The 25,037-nt window shown below is 42.0% G+C and overlaps 1 protein-coding gene across 5 annotated transcripts; it reads left to right on the top strand.

Annotated features, from left to right (window-relative positions):
- The first annotated feature begins 11,677 nt into the window (after positions 1-11,677).
- On the top strand, positions 11,678-23,656 carry LOC100026862 (CD209 antigen-like protein B). Of its 5 annotated transcripts, XM_056822021.1 has the most exons (12): positions 11,678-11,817; positions 12,101-12,181; positions 14,577-14,663; positions 15,253-15,342; positions 15,659-15,721; positions 16,412-16,474; positions 17,835-17,897; positions 18,574-18,636; positions 19,320-19,472; positions 19,608-19,759; positions 21,529-21,638; positions 23,176-23,656. In XM_056822021.1, exons 1-12 carry the CDS (start codon positions 11,772-11,774, stop codon positions 23,315-23,317), a joined length of 1,113 nt encoding a protein of 370 aa, XP_056677999.1. In that variant the 5' UTR covers positions 11,678-11,771; the 3' UTR covers positions 23,318-23,656. The 5 variants fall into 5 exon arrangements, with proteins under 5 accessions (XP_056677999.1, XP_056678001.1, XP_056678000.1 ...); XM_056822023.1 differs by lacking the exon at positions 18,574-18,636; XM_056822022.1 differs by lacking the exon at positions 17,835-17,897.
- Positions 23,657-25,037: the final 1,381 nt, after the last annotated feature.

A 25,037-nucleotide genomic window follows, 5' to 3' on the forward strand; every position in this document is an offset into this window, starting at 1 on the left:
CTTTTGATTGAACATTTATTGTAACTGTACACATTTATGCCAAAAGGGACTGCCCCTAATTTGGCTTTCTGTCAATGCGCCTAGCAAACATTGGTTTTGCTTTCTTTTCTTTTCTATTTCCTCTCTCACTATTCTAATTTCTCTTAGAAAATTGAATATTGTGTATATCTTTAGTTAGAAGTGAATTTAGAACTACAAAATGATTATGTTAAATGATCAATGGGGAGACTAGTCTCCCAATGATCATCAGGGGGGATTGTAAACCTCAAAACTCCTTAGACTTATAAATGTTGGAAATTTCACCATTGGGAAATTTCATACTTGAAAAATTTCCTATTGATAGTGGGTCTTGACTATTGGAATGTGAACCCCATTGGCATGGGAGGTTCCTTCTCTTCCCTTCTTAAGATTACTTTAGGACAGAAACCTTTTGCTGAACAATGGAAAGGACTTTGACCTATGCTTAAGCATAGAACAGGAATTTCTTTGAGTCATGATTGAATTTAGAATTGATACAATGGAGATACTTGGAATCAATCTCCACCCTATTCAGTCCTAACAGGATTGAGGAAGGGCTGCAGCATAGATCAAAATTTAATTATTTCAATCTCTACCCTACTCAGGTTAACAGGATTTAGAAAGGGCTGTAGCAAAGGATCAAAGATTTAATTATTTGAAAATATGACCTTCAACAGACATGTGCAAGCCAGAGACCTCTGGGCGGTCTTGGGTTAAGCTAGAGCCTCCATTGGCACAGGGAAATTGATGGACAGGTGATTGGTAGATGTGAGGACTGAGGGGAGGCAACTTGGATGGTTTCCTTAAGGATAGGGGGCTCTGAAGACTCGGAAGGTGGTTGAGGAGTTTGATGGAGTGGTTGCGGTGTGCTCTGAGAAGCTTGAGCTGAAGGAAGCTGAAGGTGGGGGCCCTGGAGACTGTTTCTCCATTTTTGGTCACGTGAGTAATAGGGACTGATCTCCTTTCATTGCCCCAGCTATCTAAGGGCTTGGGCCTTTTGGCCCAGCCTAAACAGAAGGGGTATTTAAGCCCTATTCCCTTCTCTCCCCTTTCTCTCTCCCTCTATCTCTCTATCTCTAATTCCCTTCTTCCTCCTATTGTAATTAAACTCCATAAAAGATTGACTGCTGACTTGAGTTTTCATTTAGGAATTACATAGCTGAATTCCTTGGCGACCTTAAGTTAATATTTTTTTTTTTTTAGTGATTTAAAGTGATTTCCTTGTCACAGATATTGTTATAACAACTGGTATACAGGCAATAAACTTGGTAGTAAAAAATGACTTAGCAAACCAAGAAGAAAAAGAAACAGATTCTAAAACCTTAAAAGCATTCTCAGAACAAACCAAAAACAGATTATTAGAGGAAAAGAACTATAGTTCACAAACTAATGATAGGGAACTAAAGCAACAAACAAATATAGTAGAATCACAAATAGTAGGGAATTCTAATGATGCAAAAGCAAAAAGTTTCACTGAACTTGGGGGGGGGGGGGGAATATCAAAAGCAGTACCAGAAAAAAATAAAAGAAAAGAAATCCTCCATAGGCCTATGAAGCTGGGGCTCAGCTCAAAAGCTGAGAGAGACTTGAAACCCAATCTGTGCTAAAGTATAGGGCAAAACCCTATTCCCTCTACCTTGATACCTTCCCATTTTGGACTTGTTATTAAATCATCTTTATTTAAATAAATGCAGTCAGATAATCTTTGAAAGGGTGGGTGGGGGCCTGAAAGGAGAAAGATTCTTAGAGGAGAAGGTTCTATGTAACCTCAAGTACACTAAATCTTGAGGTACCTGTCTGTGCCTCTCCCCCTTTTCACCCTGGTATAATATGTATAAGTAGAATATTTTCTTACAGCTTCAAGTTACCATCATTTCCCAATATTTTTATGATATATTTTGGGGTAACATACTTTTAAAGTCTGTGAACTTTGGGGTTTGAGTGATAAAAGAGTTTGAAATTTCCTAAGGAATATGTTGGTGTTCACAGAAAAGAGGACCCCTGGCTTTGGTATGTATGTCCAGACTTTCCAACATTCAATGGAATATTGGCACTGACTGGAACTAATTCTAATCTTTTCAAAATTCTAGCAGGATGCTGCAAGTAGCAATCTGGGACCCAATTCCTGCAAATTTTTACCATCCATGCAGACCATGCAGAGGTTTACAAGAGAAGAGACATAAGAGGTAATAGTGAACAACATGAGTTAGATCCTGAGGTATTTGATTTTGGGGACTTCCTAGTACCACAGGAATAGGATTTATTGAGTCTAGAACTCAGTAAGAGGACAGGTATTCAATCATTTTTCAGTCATATCTGATTCTTCATACCCCATTTGGATTTTTCTTGGCAAAGACACTAGAGTGGTTTTCCATTTCCTTCTCCAACTCATTTTATAGATGAGGAAATTGACGGAAATTTGCCCAAGCACATATAGCTAGTAATGTTTTCATTGAATGAGTCTTATGTAACATGTGGGATGTGCATGAGGTGTAACTCAAAGAATCTAGCTCACTGATTCCTGATCATTCAGGGAAAGATCTAGGAGGATTCACCTTTGAGGATGGAAGACCTTAGAAAACATTACAAAGAAATGCTGGCTAATGGCATCATCACAGAATCCAGTGGCCCATAGTAATGGTATCTTAAAAAAAGGAAAGATGCGGATGTATGTTGATTAATGAACTTTGAACGAAAGAACTAAAGTATTATACAACGTTCAAGGTGTCCTATAATTGTCTGCCAGGCAGCCAATACTTTTCAGTCTTGGACTTGCATAGTGGATACTACCAGATTCCTATGTCTGAGGAAAACAAATGAAAGACTAGTTTTATCTCTGTATAGTTGGATTTTTTACCAGGTTGAATGAATGCCCCAATGCATCTTGGAGGGACACTAGCTACTTTCCAAAGGCAAATGGAGAAAATGATTGAAGGCACGAATTAGCTGGAAATGTTAAAATGCCTTTATGGCATCATTGTCTTAGGTAAGATACTGGAAGAACATGAGGAGAGGCTGATGAAAGGATTATATTGTTTGGAAGAAGCAATTCTGAACTTGTCAAGTAACAAATGCCAATTCTGAAGAGCTTCTGTTAAGTCTGTGGGCTACATTATTTCCCAACAAAATGTGAGCACTAATCCAGAGAAGGTGGAAGCACTTCTCAAGTGGCCACACACACAAAATCGTGATGATTTAAAAACTTTTCTGGAACTTAATGGTTTTACAAATTTGTTAAGAATTATGCTATATTAGAGGGGGCAGCTGGGTGGCTCAGTGGAAAGACAGGAGGACCTAGGTTCAAATCTGACCTCAGACACTTCCTAGCTGTGTGACCCTGGGCAAGTCACTTAACCCCCACTGCCTAGCCCTTACTGCTCTTATGCCTTAGAACTAATATAGTATTGATTCTAAGATGGAAGGTAAGGGTTAAAAAAAATTATGCTATATTAGAGGCAGCTAGGTGGTTCAGTAGATAGAGAGCTAGGCCTGGAGATAGGAGGTCCTGGGTTCAAATATGACCTCAGACACGTCCTAGCTGGTGTCCCTGGGCAAGTTTCTTAACCTCAGTTGCCTCTGCCTTGGAACTGATGCTTATTGATTCCAAGACAGAATGTAAGGGTTTTTTAAACAAAGAATGATGATCTATTGTTAACCATTAAGTAACCTCACTTATGAACATATGATTGCAGAGTCCCAGAACCAAAAAGAGAAGAAAAACAAAGTTGTCTTAAAATCTACACATTCTTTTGGTGATAAATGGAAAGCAAATGTGCGAAAGCCTTCAAGGTCTTAATCAATTGCCTTGCCCATGCACTGGTTATTACAATTACCATGTTGTTGATATTCAATCATTTTTCAGTCTTGTCTGACTCTTCATGACCCCATTTGGATTTTTCTTGGCAAACATACTAGAGTGGTTTGCCATTTCCTTCTCCAACTCATTTTATAGATGAGGAAACTGAGGGAAATTTGCCCAATAAGTGTCTGATATTGCATTTGAACCCTGGTCCTACTGACTGTGGGACCAGCACTTTATCCACTGAGACATCTACCTGCCTGAGATTGGTATTGCCTTATGCAGACCCAAATAAACCTTTTATTTGTCACATAGATGTGGACCTGGAAGATTTAGAGCCCATCTTATGCCAAAAGAGCAATGGTCACCAGGACTAATTCTATTCATCAACAGAGGTTTGAGTGACTCCCCTATACTTAAGTGTGAGTTCCTGACTTTAAAATGAATCATCATTGAGAGTGTGTATATGGAGCAAAGCTCCAAGTGTGGACTGATAATAATCCACTGACTTAGGTCATGACCATTGCCAATTTGGATGCTGTTTGCCAATGAGGTGTAGCAGCAATGATCAGTGATTATCTCAGCATATATTATAGATCTGGCAAGTCTAACGTCAATGCAAATGCTTTGGTCCAGAATGCCACTAGCAATGTGGTGATACCAGAACAAAGCATGAGTGCAATTTGTGACCCTCAATGTACTGAAAGTGTAGCTGAGGACTTGAGACTTCCATCAGAAAACACGACAAGTTTCCATGTAAATCTTGTAACATTTGAACAAGTCTTTCTTGCCACAATTGTCTTCAGATGACTGTAGGTGAGGAAAGATAGCTGAGGAAGGACTAAGAGAAGTGATACAAGTTATAAAGCAGAGTGAGGATCCTCCTTGCATGAAGTTCCAGAGAGCAAAAAAGGATCTTCCTGCCAAGACAGTGCTGAGGTTGTTTTAGACTGTGACTGATCTCATAAAGGGAACCAAGAAGCAAGGAGTAAGCCAGGAAATCAATGAGAGAAATAAAAGGGTTGTCTTGAGTCAGGGAGGGCTCAGTTGAGGTTAGCTAATGTAAAGTTATGGTGTATTCAATTAGTATGGCTGTATGACTTTCTCCAGCTCTGTTTAGAGCAGGAGTAGTTACCAAATATTACTGATTTCCCTTCTGTGACATCTCTCCCATCTGTCTTCCCATTAACACTACTTCTAGTTAAGGTCCCCATTACATCTCACTTGGATTATTACAATAAGCTCCCAACTTATGAGAAAGAACATTATGCACATCCAGAGAAAGAACTGTGGGAGTAGAAATGCAGGGGAAAAACCCCACAATTGATCACATGGTTTGATGGAGATATGATTAGAGATGTAGACTCTAGACAATCACACTATTGCAAATATTGATAAGATGGAAATAGGTTTTGAACAATGATACATGTAAAACCCAGTAGAATTGCTCATTGGCTCTGGGAGGTGGGAGGGAGGAAAGGAGGGAAAGAACATTAATTACATAACCATGGAAAAATAATCTAAATTAATTAATTAAATAAATAAAAATTAACTCCCAACACGTCTTCCTCCTTCACCCTTCATCTCTCTGCTTCCTTCAATCCATCTTGAATACTACTACCAGGATAATCATTCTTAAATATGCTTCTGAATGTGTAATTTCTCTGCTTGGGGATTCTCAAAGGTTCCCTATTTCCTACCATGGAAAGTTCAAACTATTTTACCTAGGATTCAAGGATCTACACAATCTGACATCATCCTACTTTTCCAGCTTAATGCCATACTCCTCCTCCTCTTCTCAGGTATGCAAAATTCTAATCAAATTGGAAAATTCTTTGTTTTCCTGACTTTGTGACATTGATCTACTTCTTCATCCTAGAGTGTCCTCCTGTCTTCAAAGGGTACCTCTTTTATGAAATCTTGACTGATTCAATTGATTGCAAATATTCTTCTGAGACATTACAAACCATTATGCACTTCTCTGATTCATTTATCACATATGGCACATATCACAATCACCAGATGGTACTGACAGCCACCCACCTGATACATGCAGGCTGCTGATCCCATCATTGATAGCAGACTCAAGGTTAAATGCCAATTCACCTCTGCTATACTCCCACATCCCCATACCCTTAAGGATTTCAAATGGCACACGATGCAGATTTTTCTAAAAGATTATTGCAAGTTGGTATGTCCTGCATGATCTCCAGTGCCCCCCATCAGGTATTAATGTCAGAGGTGATGACAAGACCTTGACAGTTTTGCCTGGTTCAGAATCCTCTAAAAGCAGTGACTAGTCCCAGCAAACTCTCCCTTAGTTTTCAGAGAGTGGCTAAGGTAGAGAAGTATAACAGTATAGTATATAGTACAATGCTCTCACACTGCCATCTGACATGGTAGAAGGTAAAAATTCAAGTTAAAAATTGTTTTAGTTTTAAGAATTGTATTTGCTATACAGGATTTAGGGTTCTGTAGACATCATGCATTGTGAAAAAATTTTAAATATTATAGTTATAAAAACTGTGCAAAAATTAAAATTAAACTTCAATAAAATATATATATATATGTTAAGAAATTTAATAATGATCATTAAAAATCAAGGAATAAAGAAGATACAAAATAAAGACCACATGTCCATGGCTGATCAACCCATTTAAAATCCCCATGCTTAGTTTACCATTGCCACCAAGCTTGATGTCATCATGCCAAAAAAGAGAGGGGCAGGACCACCCACTCAATATTTGTCCCCTGTCTACAGGAAATACACAATGTTAGGAAGTCAGTGGACTCCTGGGAAATGTAGTTCTCTTTTAGGGTAACAGATTTTCAGTTGTACATTCCCCCTGAGATCCTTGGAAGACTAGTCTCTCCAATGGATCTTGTAAATATAATCAACTTTTAGATTACAATAATTTGGGGATAAAAGAAAAAAGAACAAACCCATTATTTCTAGGTGCACTGACAAAAAGCCAGTTAGGGGGCAGTCCCCTTTGGCATAAGAGTATACATACAAAACAAATGCATTCAACCCCACCCAGTTCAAATCACCACATTCCAAAGTTCACTCTGGATCTTCTAGTGTAGTGTGTGGTCTATGCAGGCATTTTAATGGTGCCTTCTCAAAATAGTTCACTTTATGGATTCATAGAGGTAGCATGTTTTTTTTAACTTAAAATTACTCTCAAAAAGAACTTAAACTTTGCATTTTAGAATAATAATACCTTCCTCCCTGAAGATGGTGTTGAAAAACATAGAGATCACTTAGGAATGCATGGCTGAGTTATGGGGTATATGAATCAATTGGAAAGAGAAATCAAAAACATCAAAAAAATCCAAATAAAAGAGAAAATAATTTGTGGATGAAATATAGACTATCAGAATCTTATGTGTAAATTCTAAGTAAAGGAAAAACAAACCTATAACAGGTCCTTGAATCAGAGCCCAATTAAAGTGATTTTAGCAATTATGCATTTACCCTATCAGCAGCCAGGACTACAGAAAGTTTTGCCACATAATGAAAGACAGAATAGGACTAGATTATAGGAGCCAGGTAGGAGCCAAATTTGAGATACTTGGTAGAATATGGGACAAGGAGACCTGCCATTGACATATGTCAAAACAGCTGCAACCTAGAACCCTAAACAAGTTCAAATCCTCTTGTCTTGGCTCAAAATTTCATCAATCCCATTGGGATTGGTTGGTCTCTTTGACCGTGTGCTCAATTGGCACTATGCAGTTTAGCTTTGTGCTTCTTTGGCACTGTGCAAAGGCTCCTTTTGTATTCCCTTCTCCTGGAATCAGACAAAATCATTAAGCAAAGTCCCATAATTTTTTAAAACAATCAATGGCATCATTTTAATAGTCTAAAGCTTTTGGGGGTATGTATTAATATTAGAACAAATGTACTTTAAACTTGTATTACTGCAAAATAAAAAAAAAGAAAAATCTCAATACTGTTGACATGTGCTTTAAATTCAAAAAGGAGAGAAAAATGAAACTGAAATAGTATATTGCACAGGCAAGGAAAAACAATAATAAAAGAGTTTTAAAAATCAAAAATATATAACTTACAATCATTGACATACTGTGTCAACTAAGAAAGGTAGAATACAAAGGTTTCTCACCAAAAATGAGACCCATTTCCTTTTCAAACTTGACCATGATCCACTGTTTACAAAGTAACAGTTTTTATAAAGAACAATAATACAACAGGTAATGCACATTCAAGAAATATCAAAATCCCCAAAGTTATAATAACCCATTTAATGACAGTAGCAAACAAACCCACTATCATTAGGATTTATGTTGGTGTACTGTATGACATTTTTTAAAAAATGGATACTTGTCACAAGTTTTGCAGATATAGCAATATTTCAACCTTGACTGAGATATGTTTTTTTAATCAATTACTGACATCATTACAAAAATGTGGCAGAGGAGTCTAGAAAAAACCAAACCTCTGTACCTTGATGTTGGGTCTAAAAACATCACCAAGAATCTAGATCATTCTGGTGAAAGGGTAGAATAAGCTGAAAAGTTACAAATGAAAGATACTCCCTCTTGGGAGCCATCTAGGGGTACCATGCCCTGGGATCAACTTCCTAGCTCCTTTGGTATGAGATTGTTATGTCCCATCCATTCACATTCTTACAAATGTGGGAGGTAGGGATTATAATTGTACTTTACTTCAACTACTAAAATGGACTTTTTACCTCTTGTTACAAATAACTCAGAAGACTGCTTGAATACATGGATCGAAGGGATATGGTTGGGGATGTAGACCCTAAATTATTATCCTAGTGTAAACAACAACATGGAAATAGGTTCTGATCAAAGACACAAGTAATACCCAATGAAATTGCACATTGGCTGCGGGAAGAGTGGGGGAAGAGGAGGGAGGGAAACAATATGATTATTGTAACCAAGGAATAATATTCTAAATTGACTAAATAAACTCATTCAAATGAAAAAAAAAACAAATAACTCAGAGGTAGGCAAAATCATCAAAGTTGTTGAAAAAAAATCTAAAAATCATGTGTAAAGACCCCTTAAAATCAATTTGAGATATTTAGCTCATTAAGTTTTCCAAAGGTTGTTATACAATTGTTACTAGTTTTGATGAAGTCCATCCATAATCAATGTGACAATTTGACAAATGCAAAATGGGGGGGGGGAAAGGCTGTTTATGGACTTTTATAATATTTTACAATATTTTGTTTGTGGTCATAGGGGAAAGGTAACAGAATATAAGAGTAGTTAAAACACAGTAGATTAAAATGAACTTAAAACCAACCAAATTTAATTGTAAACAAAATAATCAGCAAAATACAATAAAATACAGAGACCTTCATAAAACAATGGAGTCTGAAAAGGTGAAGTCTGAAAATTTCACCTCCATACTCTTTAAAATTTCTTTCTCCATCTGTTCAGATTCCTTTTGTCAGAGCTATTGGATCTCCCATAGTGAGGGAGAACTACTTGCAGAGCATAGTGTGAAGGAATCCCAAACTGGATGAATCTTAGAGTCCAGAAAGGTGAAGATGGCAAAGGGTTGTAGGGAGATGAATTTCTCCCTTGAATCTCAGCCAAGATAAGTGAAAGGATCAGTGCACTCATGAAAAAAAAAATCCTAAAGCTGGAAACTGTTTGGGATAGGTAATGCACTATTCTTTCATAGAATGTGCCATGCTTGTAATTTACTTCCTGTTTGGAAGAGTAACTTCCTTCTTTCCTTCCCCACTGAGGTAAAATGCTAGGGAGCAGCCTGTCCACCCAGTCATCTGGAGAGGGAGGTAGGAGGCTAACTCCCAGTTTTTACCAGTTTCCTGGAGAGCGGCTCCAAGTTTGTGAGTTCTGAAGATACAGAGGTAGCTACCAGCAGGAATGAAGTCGGGACTGGAGCTGAAGTCAGAGCAGGAGCAAGAGCAGGACTAGGAACAAGCAGGATAGGTAGTAGCAACCAAAGGCAGCAGCGAGGAATGAGGAACACGAACATGGGCTCAAGCAAATGGTCAAGAGTCCTCAAACTGAAAATAGCCAGGCCCATAGAGAGGGTGACCAGGCAAAAAGTAGGGAAAGAATAAAATAGAATTTGGAGTTCTTGTGGGTGAGTGAGTAGGGGGGATTGTGAAAAGCCTTGGCAGGAGAAACATAGCTTTAAAAAATTTATCTAGACTATCTTTAAAAAAAATTGAGTTTTTTCTCATCCCTTCTGGTTGCCATCAATGTAAAAGTTACAATTAAATCTCAATAATAAAATATTATATTTCAAGGGATTTAATAATGACTATTAGAAATCAAGGAATAAAGAAGATACAAAATAAAGACCACATGTCCATGGCTGATCAACCCATTAAGAATCCCCACGCTTAGCTTACCACTGCCACCAAGCTTGATGTCATCATGCCCAAAAGAGAGGGGTAGGACCACCCACTCAATAGTTATCCCCTGCCTACAGGAAGTATGTAATGACAGGAAGTCAGTGGGATCCTGGGAAATGTAGTTCTCTTTTAGGGTAACAGATTTTCAATTATACAATCCTATTTGCCACATAGTATTTAGGGTTCTATAGACTTCATGTATTATAAAAAGTTAATACAATTTTGTCTGAAGCCAGTGTTGTTTTTGAGATATTGGTACAGGTCATGGAATTCTAGGGGATTACTAGCAAGAAAAATAGTTTGCATGTTACTAATTTTATTTTGGGTACTGTGTTTTATGAGTTATTTCGTGATTATTGGGTTAGGAACAGTGCATATTTTCAGAATTAATGTTTTGTTGTAAAGGATGGTATGCAGAAATGTGTATTTTCAGCAATCTTTAGGGGAAAATTACAGTTTGGGGTGGTCACAGGAACCTAATCTCTTATTTTCCACAGGTTCAATAGATCAGCATTTGCATTTTTTATTTTCCAGCAATTTTCTAGTAATGCGACCCTTACAAAAGTTTAGGATTGACTGTTTTATGCTTTTACCATGTTCCAGGCACTACCCTAAGCCCTGGAGAAACAAAGAAAGATAAAAATGTATTCTCTACTCCCAAGAGCTTACGTGTTAATGAGGAAGACAACTGTGTATACAAGATACAGAGTCCATAGAAGGTCATCTTAGAGGGAGAGCCTGAAAGCGGAGACCTGGGAAAGCCCTCTTGCAGAAAGTAGGATTTGAACTGAATCTTGGGAAAGACCAGAGGAGTCAGAGATGAGGAGAAAGCACATTCCAGGCATGGGGAACAGCCGGGATGAATGGGCTTAAAGGAGCTCTAAGGTTTTTTTCAGGCTACCTGTAGCCCCAGTGAATGCCCTCTGTGTCTATGTTCCACACTTATTCTTGGTCTGACTTCTCTTTTCCCTCGGTGATCTGGGGACTTGTGGGAGAGTGTGTCCTGTGTCTATTGGTGATGAGAGTTGTTCTTATTACTTATTTAGTGGCGCCATTTGACCAAATGCCTTTAGTGGGCTGGCCCGGTAAAAAAAAAACACATTGGGGATTGTGAATAGATGCTGATGCTCACAGTGCACATTTGGAACCAATGTCTGACAGAGGTCTCCAGTGTTTTCCCCACTTGACATCTAGTTGCCTCTATTGATAGTAAATGTTTCCTTCTTCTTCCTCTCCTCCCCCAAATCCACACTGGACTCAGGGCCTCTAGAAGGCCTGGGTTCTTGTGAAGGCTCCCCCTACTACTATCCCACCACCATCCTGGCCCACTCCTCTCTGGGCTGCCCTCTGCGTCGTCTTTTACCCCAATTGTTTTTCACCTCCATCGTTCTGTTCAGCTGGTGGGGGAATTGGGTAAGCTGGTTTCCCTTCCTGTTCATATTTACTTCAGCTAGAGGATGAAAGCCTGGGAAAGTTTTTTTTTCTGAGAAAGGAAGGAAAACTGCCTAGTTGTAGAGGATGGGGTGCAATCTGTAAGCAGGACAGAAGCTGCCTCTGGAAGGGTGACAGAGATGTGCGACTTGGTGGCTCCCAAATCCCCTGAGATGTCCGGATTGGGTGGGTAGATGTGAGAGGCTGAGAGTGCTAGTAGATGGGTGGGCTAGGAGCCCAGGCCTCTGAGATCCTGAGGAGGTGGACAAGAGTTGTTGGGGAGAGCCTTCAGGTTCAGGTTTAGAACAATGGGGTTCTCCTCGTGGTAGGCAAGGAGATGGAAAGAGCATGAAAGATAGACTTGAGTTAGTGAGAGAGTGTCTTTGGGCTGAGGGGCTGGCTCTGCCCACTGCCCATTTTCTCTCATCTTGATGGGAGAAGGATGAGGGTGCCTGACTGTTCTGTTTAGATGAAGAGGAGCTGATGCCCTCTGGCTGGAGCCCCTTTGACCTTGGAACCCAGAGAAGCCAGAGTCCCAGGAGCTTTCCAGGTATGTGGGAGAAGTGAGGGCTGCTGGAGCAGGGGGCTGGGAGATGGAATCCCAGGGTGCCATAGGGGCAGTGCACTCTGTCAGAGAAAGTAATTCATATAATTTCATTGAACTCAACCCTAATGCTGGGGCAGCTGGATAGCTGGGTCACTCAGTGGATTGAGAGCCAGGCCTAGAGATGGGAGGTTTTAGGTTCAAATCTGACCTCAGACACTTCCCAGCTGTGTGACTGTGGGCAAGTCACTTGACCCTCATTACCTAGCCCTTACCACTCCTAGTGCATGTCTCTTCCCCCTCCCCCTTTTTCAGCTCCTACTTTCCTTCAAAGCTGAGCCCCTTTTTCCTTGTAACTTTTTGTGTCGCTTTAGCTGCTGGTGTCTTGCTCCCTGAAATGATGATTTTTTTTTGGGCATATACACACATGAATGGATATATACATATATGTACATGTGGATGCACCAAACATGCTGCTATATCTACAAACATATTCATGCAAGTATAATATACACATGTACAGCATGTCCATAATTCGTGTGTGTATGTGCATAATATGTGTATAAATGTAGTCTTTCCCCATAGACTGTAAATCCCTTAAGGCCACGGATGGTGTATTTGAGGCATAATGCCTAATGAGCCAGCCTCAAATCTAGGAAGACCTGGGTCTGAGCTCTGCTCCCATTCTAGTGCTGTGATCCTGAGCAAGTCTTGGTTCTTCAGTTCAGAGGTGCCAAATGTGGGGTGCCAACCGCATGCAGACCTGATGAAAATGAAAATGGACAATATTCAACAGAAAATGTAAAATACAATAGATATAGATAACATTAAATTTTAAAATTAAGTCAATATACTGTGCACAGGAATCCTCCTGTGTGGTTTAGTTCTCCTCAACCCCTACTCCATTTCGTTTTGAATGTGATATCTCTGCTCCAGGGAACTCTAAGATTCTTCCTTCCTTCCTTCTTTCTTTCCTTCCTTCCTTCCTTCCTTCCTTCCTTCCTTCCTTCCTTCCTTCCTTCCTTCCTTCCTTCCTTCCTTCCTTCCTTCCTTCCTTCCTTCCTTCCTTCCTTCCTTCCTTCCTCGCTCTCTCTTTCTTCATTTATTTACATTATTTAATTTATTTTTTAAAGAATATTTTTCCATAGGAAATAGGTCTTGATCAATGACACATGTAAAACCCAGTGGGATGGCACGTCGGCTATGGGCAGGGGGTGGGGGAAGGGAAGGGAAAGAACATGAATCATGGAACCATGGAAAAATGTTCTAAATTAATTAATTAAATAAAAATTTCAAAAGAAAAATTTTCCATGGTTCCATGATTCATGTTCTCTCCCCCCTTTCTTTGCTCCCCTCTCCCAGAGCTGACAAGCAATTCCATTGGGTTATACATGTATTATCACTCAACACCCATTTCTATATAATTCATTTTTGCAATAGAGTGATTTAAAACCAAACCCCCAAATCCTATACCCATATAAACAAGTGATAAGTCATATGTTTTTCTTTTGTGTTTCTGCTCCCACAGTTCTTCCTCTTGATCTGGATAGCATTCTTTCTTATAAGTTATTGATCATGGCATTGCTATTAGTAGAAGAGTCTATTACATTTGATCATCCCACAATATTTCAGTTTCTAAGACTCTTTAAATGGAAAAGAAGTGCCAATCTGCATTGGGAAAGGGGGAAACCATAGGTCCAGTCAGTCTCCCCAGTGTCTAGGACAGTGTCTGGCATATAGTAGGTACTCAATGAATGTCTGTTTTTTGACTGAATTTATTCAATTTCACAGGCATTTTGGAATTCATGTTCACAAGCAGAATGCCTGAGAGTTAAAGTTGAAGTTAAAGGTTGAAGAGTTAACCTGGAGGGCTTTCTGGAAGAGTAAGGCTAGGAGAAGAACTTTGACTTGTGGGGGTAGAGACCAACTCCTGGTGGTTGGAAGTGTCAGTAGGAGACAGGCTAGAGATGATGAGGATGGCACAGGTAATCATAACTAATTAGACTGACACTGACAAGGTATGTAAGGTGTGCAGAGATGTCTCATTTAATTCTCACACCAATTCTGAGAGGTAGATGTTAATATTAACCCCATTTTATATAGGAGGAAACTGAGGCTAGGGGAAGTAAAGTGACTTGTCCATGGTCTTATAATCAATTAGTAAGTGTCTGAGGCTAGATTGGAATATAGGTCTTTGTGAAGCCATTTGCAGTACTCTGTCTGCTGCAATATCCTTCTGCTCCTAAGATAGCCGATCTCAAAGTTCCTTACAGCTCCAAAATGGGAAACTCCCTGTTTTGAGTCTGGGTAACATGGCAGATAAGCTTAGGGAAGGTTTCCTAAAGGAAGGTGGGTCTGGGGACCAGGAGGTCTGGGCTTCCCCAACACTCCATCCTTGCAGCTCCCTGGCTGAGGCGCCTGGGCTTCCCGTTGCTCCTGGCCTTCTTTGTCCTCTCCTTCATCCTCAGCATCATTACCCTGACCCAAGGTAAGACCCAGCCTCAGGCCCCTGGCTAGGAATGGGGTGGGGGAAGGAGAGGTTCTGTCTCTGGTCTCTGTCATGGGAGTCAGGAGAGGGGAAAGAGGGAGATAGTCTGATAAAGAGTGGAAAGAACATTGTGACTAGTTAGAAGATCTGAGTTCTAGTCCTACCACTGCCATTTCTTAGCCAGTGATCTGGAGCTAGACTCTGTTTTCCTTTGTCCTGATATTCCCTATTTCTAAAATGAAGTGGTTGTATTCCATGATTTTGAAGGGGACTTTATAGGCTATACTCATTTAGTAATCTGAGTTGAGTATCTGGGGCTAAGCTTCCAGGGTAGAAGCAGGGCTGGGTTCTTGATGACAGGTGGAGCTGGGGGACAGATTTGAGCCCCAAAGTTCAAAGTGAGATGGCCACACTATTACAGAGGGACATATCAAAAGACAGATCATAGATGAGGTGCCCACCTTGCCTTGAGCTCCAGAAAGAAAGAAGAATCTTGCTTAAAATTGGGCTCTCTTCCTCCCCCATACTTCAGACTTCCATTGAATGGGTACCACTCTTCCGGGTTCAAACTCATTACTTTGGCTTCCAGTCTTCCAGAATCAAAGACAGTATAATTCGGAGCAGGAAGTAGTCCAGGAGCCATTGAACCATCTCTCTGACCAGCTGAAAGGTGATCAAGGTGAGGTCTGGGATTGGGGGAACAGGTGCCTGGGTTGAGAGGGAAGAGAAAATCACCAGGGAGAAGGCTGAAAGATTTGCCAGAGGGAAGGGTATAAGAAAGATGCCTGGGTTCTCTAGAGAAGGGACTGCTTGAGCTGTGGGTTGGAACAGATGGCCCTTTAAATCCCTTTCAACTCTGAGTCTCAAGGGATCCAGAAGCAGAGAAAGAGTGGGATACCTGGGGTTTCCAAGGAAGGGGACACTCCGAAGACACCTAGGTTTTCCAAAGATCAATGATGTTCCTTCTTCTTTCTTCTCTATTCATTTCTCACCAGACTTGAGGGCCAAGGACCAACCTGAAGCTTCACTGTTCATTGAACAACTGAACAAAACCCTGAGTAAGGATAGCTGGGCACATGAGAAATATCTGGGCACTAAAGAGAGCACTTCACTGTCATTGCCTTCACCTACAAAATGTTGGGGAGACAAGAGGTGTTAAATGGGCTCTAAGATCCTTCCCAGTTCTGAATCCCATGTCCCTGACTCCCTTTTATGCCATGGGCCCCTTATGGCTCCACCTGTTCCTAGGGCCTTTTAGACCTAGCTTGAAATTGGGCTCTCTTTCTCCCTTCCCACCTCAGACCTCCACTCTTCTGGGCCCAAACTCACTACTTGAGTTTACAGTCTTTCATGATCAAAGTCAATATAATTTTGAGCATGGAGTAGTCTAGGGGAAATTGATCTAACACTGCCCAGATGAAAGATGATTGGGTTGAGGCCAGAGTTTGGGGGACAGATGCCTGGGTTGAATGGGAAAAGAGAATCACCAGGTGATGGGCTCAGAGGTTTGCCAGAGGGAAGGGCACAAGAAAGATGCCTGGGTTTTCTGGGGAAGGGTCTTCTTGAGGTGTGGGTTGGAACAGATGGCCCTTGAAATCCCTTTCAACTCTGAGTCACCAAGGATTCAGAGTACAGAGGAGCAGCAGGATAGCTGAGGTCTCCAAGGAAGGGATCACTCCCAAGACATCTAAGTTTTCCAAAGGTCAAAGATGTTCATCCTTCTTTCCTCTCTATTCTTCTCTCCCCAGACTTGAGGGCCAAGGATCAACTTGAAGCTTCACAATTGATTGAACAACTGAACAAAACCCTGAGTAAGGATAGCTGGGTACCTGGGAAATATCTGGGCACTAAAGAGGGCACTTCACTGTCTGGGCTTCATTGCCTTTATCTACAAAATGTTGGGGAGACAAGAGGTGTTAAATGGGTTCCAAGATCCTTCCCAGTTCTGAATCCTATGGTCCTCACTCCCTTTTCTGCCTTGTGCCCCTTTTGGCTCCACCTGTTCCTAGGGCCTTTTAGACATAGCTTGAAATTGGGCTCTCTTTTTCCCTTCCCACCTCAGTCCTCTACTTTTCTGGGCCCAAACTCACTACTTGAGATTCTAGCCTTTCATGATCAAAGTCAGTATAATTTGGAGAATGGAGTAGTGTAGCTTCTCACCAGCGAGAAGCCACAAGATAAGAAAGAGAGAGAAAGGATCGTAGTTTAGGATTCTGCGAAGGGCATGATGGAGCCAAGTTCGAGATGTCAGAAATGAGTCAGAAACCAGGCCGTATTGATACAATGGAGCCGCAGCCATACTCCGATCAGTGGACCACTCAAAAGGCTAATTCCATCCAGTGATTCCAATTTAACACTTCACCGGTCAGAGGATGATATAGCTTAGCTGGGAGAATAAACAGAGTATAGTAGGATGATTTAGAGAGTGCTAGGTATTAGCATTGGAAGAGAAAGACACCTGGCCAGAGGCCAGGGTTCAGGTGAGAGATAGAGAGGAGAGAAAAAGAGAAGAGATAGTGTTAAGCAATCCTGTGAGGTCTCTGAGAGATCGAGATGGCTGTGAGCTCTCCTTTTAATCTCTTTGACATGCAAATGTACCCAATACATATTGATGAATTACATAGTGTATTGCCATTGGATAATTGCAAATTACAACAAGGTGAAAGTGGGGTTTTATCCCAGGTGGGTAAGACAAAGGGAAGTAAGATTTCGAGCCCTAACCTTAGCCATGCTGGGAACAGAGTTCATTGCCATGCGCAGAATGGCCATGTGCCCACACACAATCCTTGCCTCTTAATTATACATATGGGCTGGACTGCTACAAGTAGTCTAGGGAAAATTGATCTTACACTGCCCAGATGAAAGATGATTGGGTTGAGGCCAGAGTTTGGGGGACAGATACCTAGGTTGAATGGGAAAAGAGAATCACCAGGTGATGGGCTCAGAGGTTTGCCAGAGGGAAGGGCACAAGAAAGATGCCTGGGTTTTCTGGGGAAGGGTCTTCTTGAGGTGTGGGTTGGAACAGATGGCCCTTGAAATCCCTTTCAACTCTGAGTCTTGAACAGAGGAGCAGCAGGATAGCTGAGGTCTCCAAGGAAAGGGATACTCCCAGGACACCTAGGCTCTCCAAAGATCAAAGATATTAATTCTTCTCTATTCCACTCTCCCCAGCCTTGAGGGCCAAGGATCAACTTGAAGCTTCACAGTTGATTGAACAACTGAACAAAACCCTGAGTAAGGATAGCTGGGTACCTGGGAAATATCTGGGCACTAAAGAGGGCACTTCACTGTCTGGGCTTCATTGCTTTCATCTACAAAATGTTGGGGAGACAAGAGGTGTTAAATGGGTTCCAAGATCCTTCCCTGTTCTGAATCCTATGATCCTCACTCCCTTTTCTGCCTTGGGCTCCTTATGGCTACACTGTTCCTAGGGTCTTTTAGACCTAGCTTGAAATTGGGCTCTCTTTCTACCTTGCCACCTCAGTCCTCTACTCTTCTGGACTCAAACTCACTACTTGAGATTCTAGCCTTTCATGATCAAAGTCAGTATAATTTGGAGCATGAAGTAATCTAGGGGAAATTGATCTAACACTGCCCAGATGAAAGATGATTGGGTTGAGGCCAGAGTTTGGGGGACAGATGCCTGGGTTGAATGGGAAAAGAGAATCTCCAGGTGATGGGCTCAGAGGTTTGCCAGAGGAAAGGGCATAAGAAAGATGCCTGGGTTTTCTGGGGAAGGGACTTCTTGAGGTGTGGGTTGGAACAGATGGCCCTTGAAATCCCTTTCAACTCTGTCTTGAACAGAGGAGCAGCAGGATAGCTGGGGTCTCCAAGGAAAGGGATACTCCCAGGACACCTAGGCTCTCCAAAGATCAAAGATATTAATTCTTCTCTATTCCACTCTCCCCAGCCTTGAGGGCCAAGGATCAACTTGAAGCTTCACAGTTGATTGAACAACTGAACAAAACCCTGAGTAAGGATAGCTGGGTACCTGGGAAATATCTGGGCACTAAAGAGGGCACTTCACTGTCTGGGCTTCATTGCTTTCATCTGCAAAATGTTGGGGAGACAAGAGGTGTTAAATGGGTTCCAAGATCCTTCCCTGTTCTGAATCCTATGGTCCTTACTCCCTTTTCTGCCTTGGGCTCCTTATGGCTACACTGTTCCTAGGGTCTTTTAGACCTAGCTTGAAATTGGGCTCTCTTTCTACCTTGCCACCTCAGTCCTCTACTCTTCTGGACTCAAACTCACTACTTGAGATTCTAGCCTTTCATGATCAAAGTCAGTATAATTTGGAGCATGAAGTAATCTAGGGGAAATTGATCTAACACTGCCCAGATGAAAGATGATTGGGTTGAGGCCAGAGTTTGGGGGACAGATGCCTGGGTTGAATGGGAAAAGAGAATCACCAGGTGATGGGCTCAGAGGTTTGCCAGAGGGAAGGGCACAAGAAAGATGCCTGGGTTTTCTGGGGAAGGGACTTCTTGAGGTGTGGGTTGGAACAGATGGCCCTTGAAATCCCTTTCAACTCTGTCTTGAACAGAGGAGCAGCAGGATAGCTGAGGTCTCCAAGGAAGGGATCACTCCCAGGACATCTAAGTTTTCCAAGGGTCAAAGATGTTCATCCTTCTTTCTTCTCTATTCCACTCTCCCCAGCCTTGAGGGCCAAGGACCAACTTGAAGCTTCACAGTTCATCGAAGAACTGAACAAAGCTTCACAGTTCATTGAAGAATTAAACAAAGCTTCACAGGTCATCGAACAACTAAGCAAAGCTTCACAGTTCATTGAACAACTAAACAAAACCCTAAGTAAGGATAATTTGGCCCCTGTGAAATATTGGTCCACAGGACAGGAGTTATATTGGGGGGGGGGTGATATCTAAAAGGCTCTGAGTTTAGTGGTCAGAAAAGGGAGCCATGACTCCTATGTCTCTTCACCTACAGGTACCCTTTGCCGTCCATGTCCCTATGAGTGGAAGTTCTATAAAGATAGCTGTTACTACTTTTCTGTGACCCGAAAGCCATGGGAAGCATCCCAAAACACATGTGAAGCAGATGGTTCCAATCTGGTCATCATTAGCTCTTCTGAAGAGCAGGTGAGTTGTTTTCCCAGTCCAAATCCATGTATCACAGGATTTCTTCTGTGTGACCTTAGGCTAATCATTTTCCTTCCTTGGGCCTCAATCTGTAAAATGAGGAGGCTGGATTGGGGGGGTTCAAAGACCCCTTTAAACTCTGGATTCATATATTCATTTGTGATGTTAAAGAAGGGCTAGATTTTTTTTACCTTTGTAAAACTCCAGAAGACAGAACAAAAGGTTGGGAGCAAGTTATGGGAAATCACTTTTAACCAGCTGCAAGGAAGAACTTGTTCCCAGTCTGACCTATGTAACCCTGAGAGCAGTTGTTGTATGAAACATTGAGCCCCTGAAGGTGTCCAGAGGGGTTGGGAAACCCCGTGTCGGGGATGTTGTGTCCTCCAGAAGGAGTGAAGGGCTAGATGACCTCTATGGTCCCTCCCAACTCTGAGATTCCCCATGACAGTGTACTTACTGGTTGGTAGATAGAAATGAGTTTTGGATTTGAGATCAGGGGACTTGGTTTTAGAATCTTTGCTCTTTGAGCAATGTGGCTTGGGATAAGTCCCCATTCACTGCTCTGGGTTTCACCGCCTTCATCTACAAAATTATGGGAAGGGGAGAGAAGTCCAATGAGCTCCAAGATCTAGTCCAGTTCTGAAAGTGAGTCAGGGTGACTTACCTGGCAGGTCTTTGAGAAGAGGCTGATCTGTCATTTCTCTGACATTGGACAAATTATTTTCTCTTCGTTTCCTTATCTATAAAATGAGGATGCTGGATGAAAAGCACTGAAGTCCCCTTTGGTATTTTATTTATAATTATATGGGCACCTGTCCTGGATATTTCAGAGACAATTATTCAGGAATAGGTTCGACTGGATGGTCTCCATTATTCCTTCCAACTGAGATTCTGTGATTTGGGGTTTGGAATAATAGGGAGATACCACGGGAACCAGGCAAATGAGAAAGAAGGTGGTAGAGTGTTTTAGTTGACAAAGAGTGCTGGATTTGGAATCCAAGGATCTGGGTTTGAATCCTAGCTGTGCTTTTTGCTACCTGGATAACTTATGGCCAGTCACAAGGAGTTGGAATTGGTCTTCAAGCTCCCTTCTACCTCTGAAACTATGATCCTTAGGTCAGTCAGTCATACCCAGGCCATAGGCATGAATAGCATGACTATTCTCATCACTAACATATCTATTCAGGCTAGCCCATGGTGTATGGTAGGTGAACTCCAAGGAGCCCGAGAATCAAGGAGGATCACAGAACACATGTGTGAAAGGCACAGCTTCCTGACATCAACAGGAAGTCACACATGGGGGATTGCAGGGATCTAAGCTGAAAAACACCTTCAAGATGATCTAGGCCAATCTTCTCATTTTATATTCAAAGACACCAAAACCCAGAGAAAGGAAGAGAGTTCCCCAAGATCACATGAGCAGTAATTAGAAGAGAAAGGATTTGAACCCAAGTGTCCTAACTCAGAGAGGCAGGCAATACACTGAAGTGCAATAGATACATCAAATACATTCATAGCTGTGAGACATTGCTAAGTCATTTAACCTCTATAGAACTGTTTCTCTCTCCAATACTTTGGCACAGGGAGGATTTTCTTCCAGTGAGTGCCTTCGGGTATTAGAGTGAATTCATAGAAGCTTGGGTCTCTAAGAGAGAAGACCCCTTGTGGGATGAGGGCAGAGGAATGAAAGTGACCCAAGCCTGATGAAGGTCAGTGCTTTGTTGGTCCCTGGCAGTCACTGAACATCCATCCCAATTTCTGCTCCCCAGAACTACCTGAAGAAGAATGCAGCCTCCAACCACCAGCTATGGGTGGGACTCAGTGACAAGAAGAAAGAGGGCTACTGGCACTGGGTGGATGGAACAGCTCTTGGGCAGTCGTAAGTCACAGGCAACAATCCAGAGACCCCCCCTTCCCCCGGAGGGGGAAACAAGTGCTTAGTCCCTCCCTAAGAGCATCACAGGACAAACTCATTCCTTTTTGGCTCATGCCTGAAATTCCAGCATCAGACACCAGAAGCCATTGGCACCCACTCATTACCATGGAGTGAAGGGGAGTCACAAGCAACCAACCCAGGTCACTGTTTTCCTTCCAATCAGCTGATAACCTCCAAGAAATAGGATCCTCTTTCCAGCTAATGTTTCCATTATCTCCCCCTCTCTACCACAATCAGACAGTCCTCACCCCATGCAGCATCTTCCCTCCCTTCCCCAGATAATGTCTCTCAAGAATCAGTATCTTCTCCAGTTGGAGATCCCCCTGGGAGTGTTTCCTATGTCCATACCCATCAGTGTCTCTCTCCAGAATCAGTCCTCCCTCTAAGCCTGTTTAAGATCTCAATTTCCCAAGGTTCAGTGGAAAGAACACTGCCTCTGGGGTCCAAGATCTCCTATTTAATTCTACCTCTGAACTTATTCCCTTAGAGTAAGTTCCTTTTGTGTGCAAGGTGCTGCCTGGGCAAGATGAGTGTGTTCTTTGTCTTCATGTGGCTTATGGGAAGGCCCTGATAGGAAATTCTGGAATCTGGCTCACCCTTCCCCAAGGGAGATTTTGATTCCTGCTAGAAGAGATAACAAGAGAGAGAAAAAGGACCATGAGGTTGGCTTCCTGGTTCTCTGAAAGGGCCCCAAACTAGAGTTTTATCTCTTTGTCATGCCCTCCCCTCAAATATTGCTGATTTGGGTGTTCAATATGTTTTTGTTTTTTTTTAAACCCTCACTTTCCGTCTTGGAGTCAATACTGCCTATTGACTTCAAGGCAGAAGAGCGATAAGGGTTAGGTAATGGGGGTTAAGTGACTTGCCCAGGGTCACACAGCTGGGAAGTGTCTGAGGCCAGATTAGACCTCCCATGTCTAGGCCTGGCTCTCAATCCACTGAGCCACCCAGCTGCCTCCATTTTTATTTTTAAATCCTTACCTTCTATCTTGGAATTAAGACTGTCCTGGTTCCAAGGCAGAAGAGCAGTAATGCTAATTGGTGGGAATGACCATCACATCACAAATAGTGAATAGTGAGTAAATCCATTTCTATAAACAAGACAACCAACAGAAATCAGTGTGACACAGATTTAATTGTACCAGAAAATACTAACTAAGCAAATAAGCTCTTAGATGGGAGCAAGTTGAGATCTCATTCAACCAAAAAAGAGGCTCCAATCTTAGTCAAAGGGACCCTTTGAGACAGCAGCAGGAGTGGGATGGAGAAAGTCACTCCCAGGTCAGAATAAGATGGTTCCCATCCAAGGCTATGTATATGTGTAGGTTGTATGTGTGCATGTGTGTGTGTGTGCATGTGTGTGTGTGGTGGTAGTAGGGAGAAGCAGAAGGAGAGAGTTGGGGAACTGGGAAAAAGGAAGTAACCACTGGGGTGGAATGGCTGCTCCAGGGTGGAGCACTTAAAAGGCTGCTGTTCACAGCTTTTGGAATGAGGGAGAACCCAACAATGCTGGTGATGAGGACTGCTGTGAGCTGATTCCTAATGGCTGGAATGATGCATCTTGTAGCAAAGAGAACTACTGGATCTGTGAGAAGAAAGCTTCCCCTTGTCCCATGCTCTGAGGAGCTCCAGGGATGGCGGGTGCTGAGCTGGGGAGCAGCGGTGCCTCCATCTGGCTAGAAGAGAAGAGTAGCTGGGCCTGGGAGCTCGAACTCCTGGGTCAGACCCCATGTCATGAAGGCCAAAGTTCCCTCAGATCCCCCAAATAAACTCTTCCCCTGACACTGCCTCCCATACTAATCTCCATGGCTTTGGCTGTGACCTCTACATAGCTGACTCCCAGGTTTGCCTCTTTTGGGTGCTCGCCTAAGTCTTGAACTCCAGGCATCCATCGGTCTGTGGCTGGCCATCTGTCCCTGCCTGGAGGTCCTGTTTCATTATAATAAACAATTCCTTCCCCATCTCCTGTGTATTTTTGTAGAGGTTTCCTACATGTACAGTGCCTGCCCATAATTGGTGCCTGACAAATGTTTATTGATTGTGATGGGGGAACTGGATGTGACATGGGATGGCAACAGCATTGGATTGAGAGTCAGGATCCTGTGTTTGAATCCAGGCTCTGACACTTAGTAGATGTGAGATCCTGGGCAACTGACTTCATCTCTACAAGCCTTAGTTTTCTCATCTGTAAAACGGGGATAATAATATTACACTATCTCTTCAAGTTGTTTTTTTTTTTAATGATACAGATTTTAGAGATTCAAACTATATTAGTGTCAAAGCAGTACTTATACAGATATAGTAACAGGATAAATATCTGTAGATAAGCATTGAATAAATCAACAAATATACAAAAACCTGCAAAAATCATCTGAAAAGGAAGTGACTTTGAAAGGATGCCCATCAGAAAGAAAAAAATGACTTGCAGAATTATAGCCTAAAACAAAGAGATAAAAACATTTGACACGAGCATATCCCATCATTTATAAAGTCCCAGGGAAAGAATGTTTCCAGTGGAGTTCTCCCAAATGGTAAGGATCTGATTTTATCTAAGGTGAGGCTCTTCAAATAGCAGTACTCTGGCCTTGGTATTCCAGAGAAAGGCTAGTCATATCTTCCCCTGAAAGTTCTAGGGGTACCCCTAAGAGACAGTGGTATGATTTTCTCTAATGTCATTGAGTAGAGCCTCCTTTCCAGTGTACTATCTGCTAGTATTAGTTAACCAGCTAACATCAATGGGCTTTTATAAAGGGGTATTTGCTATGAATATAGAGCAAGAATAGAAATTATGAACTTGGGACCACACTATCCCCTGTATCACTTCATCTCCTAGGTAGAGTGGGCTAGACCCTATGCTAGGTTCTGTGGATATAGAGCCAAAATAGACCTTACCCTTAAGGAGTTTATCTTCTATTGAAAGATCAACATGTGCACAGCTAGGTACATACAACATGAATATAAAGCAAATTCTGTGGGGGAGGACACTAGTAAATGTGGAACAGGGTGGGCTTCCTGAAGGAGGTGGCATTGGAACTGAGATTAGAAGGAAACAAAGGATTCTAAGAGGTGTGGCTGAGAGAAGGGTGGGATGAGGGATGAGGGGATAAGGGCATAGTTCATGGGGTATGCTCAGAGGACTCCTAAAGATGTCCAGGGAATCTGGCTTCTGGAAGTATATGATGTAGAATGGAAGGGTCTGACTTTCCATTTCAGATATTCTGTGATTTGTTCCCGTCCATTTACTCTGAATGATTTCTTCTTAGCAGCTTGTAATATTTTTTCCTTGGTCTGGTAGTTCTTGAATTTGGCTATAACATTCCTGGGTGTTGTCAGTTAGGGATT

The sequence above is a fragment of the Monodelphis domestica genome, chromosome 3, assembly GCF_027887165.1.
Source record: "Monodelphis domestica isolate mMonDom1 chromosome 3, mMonDom1.pri, whole genome shotgun sequence".
Lineage (NCBI taxonomy): Eukaryota > Metazoa > Chordata > Mammalia > Didelphimorphia > Didelphidae > Monodelphis > Monodelphis domestica.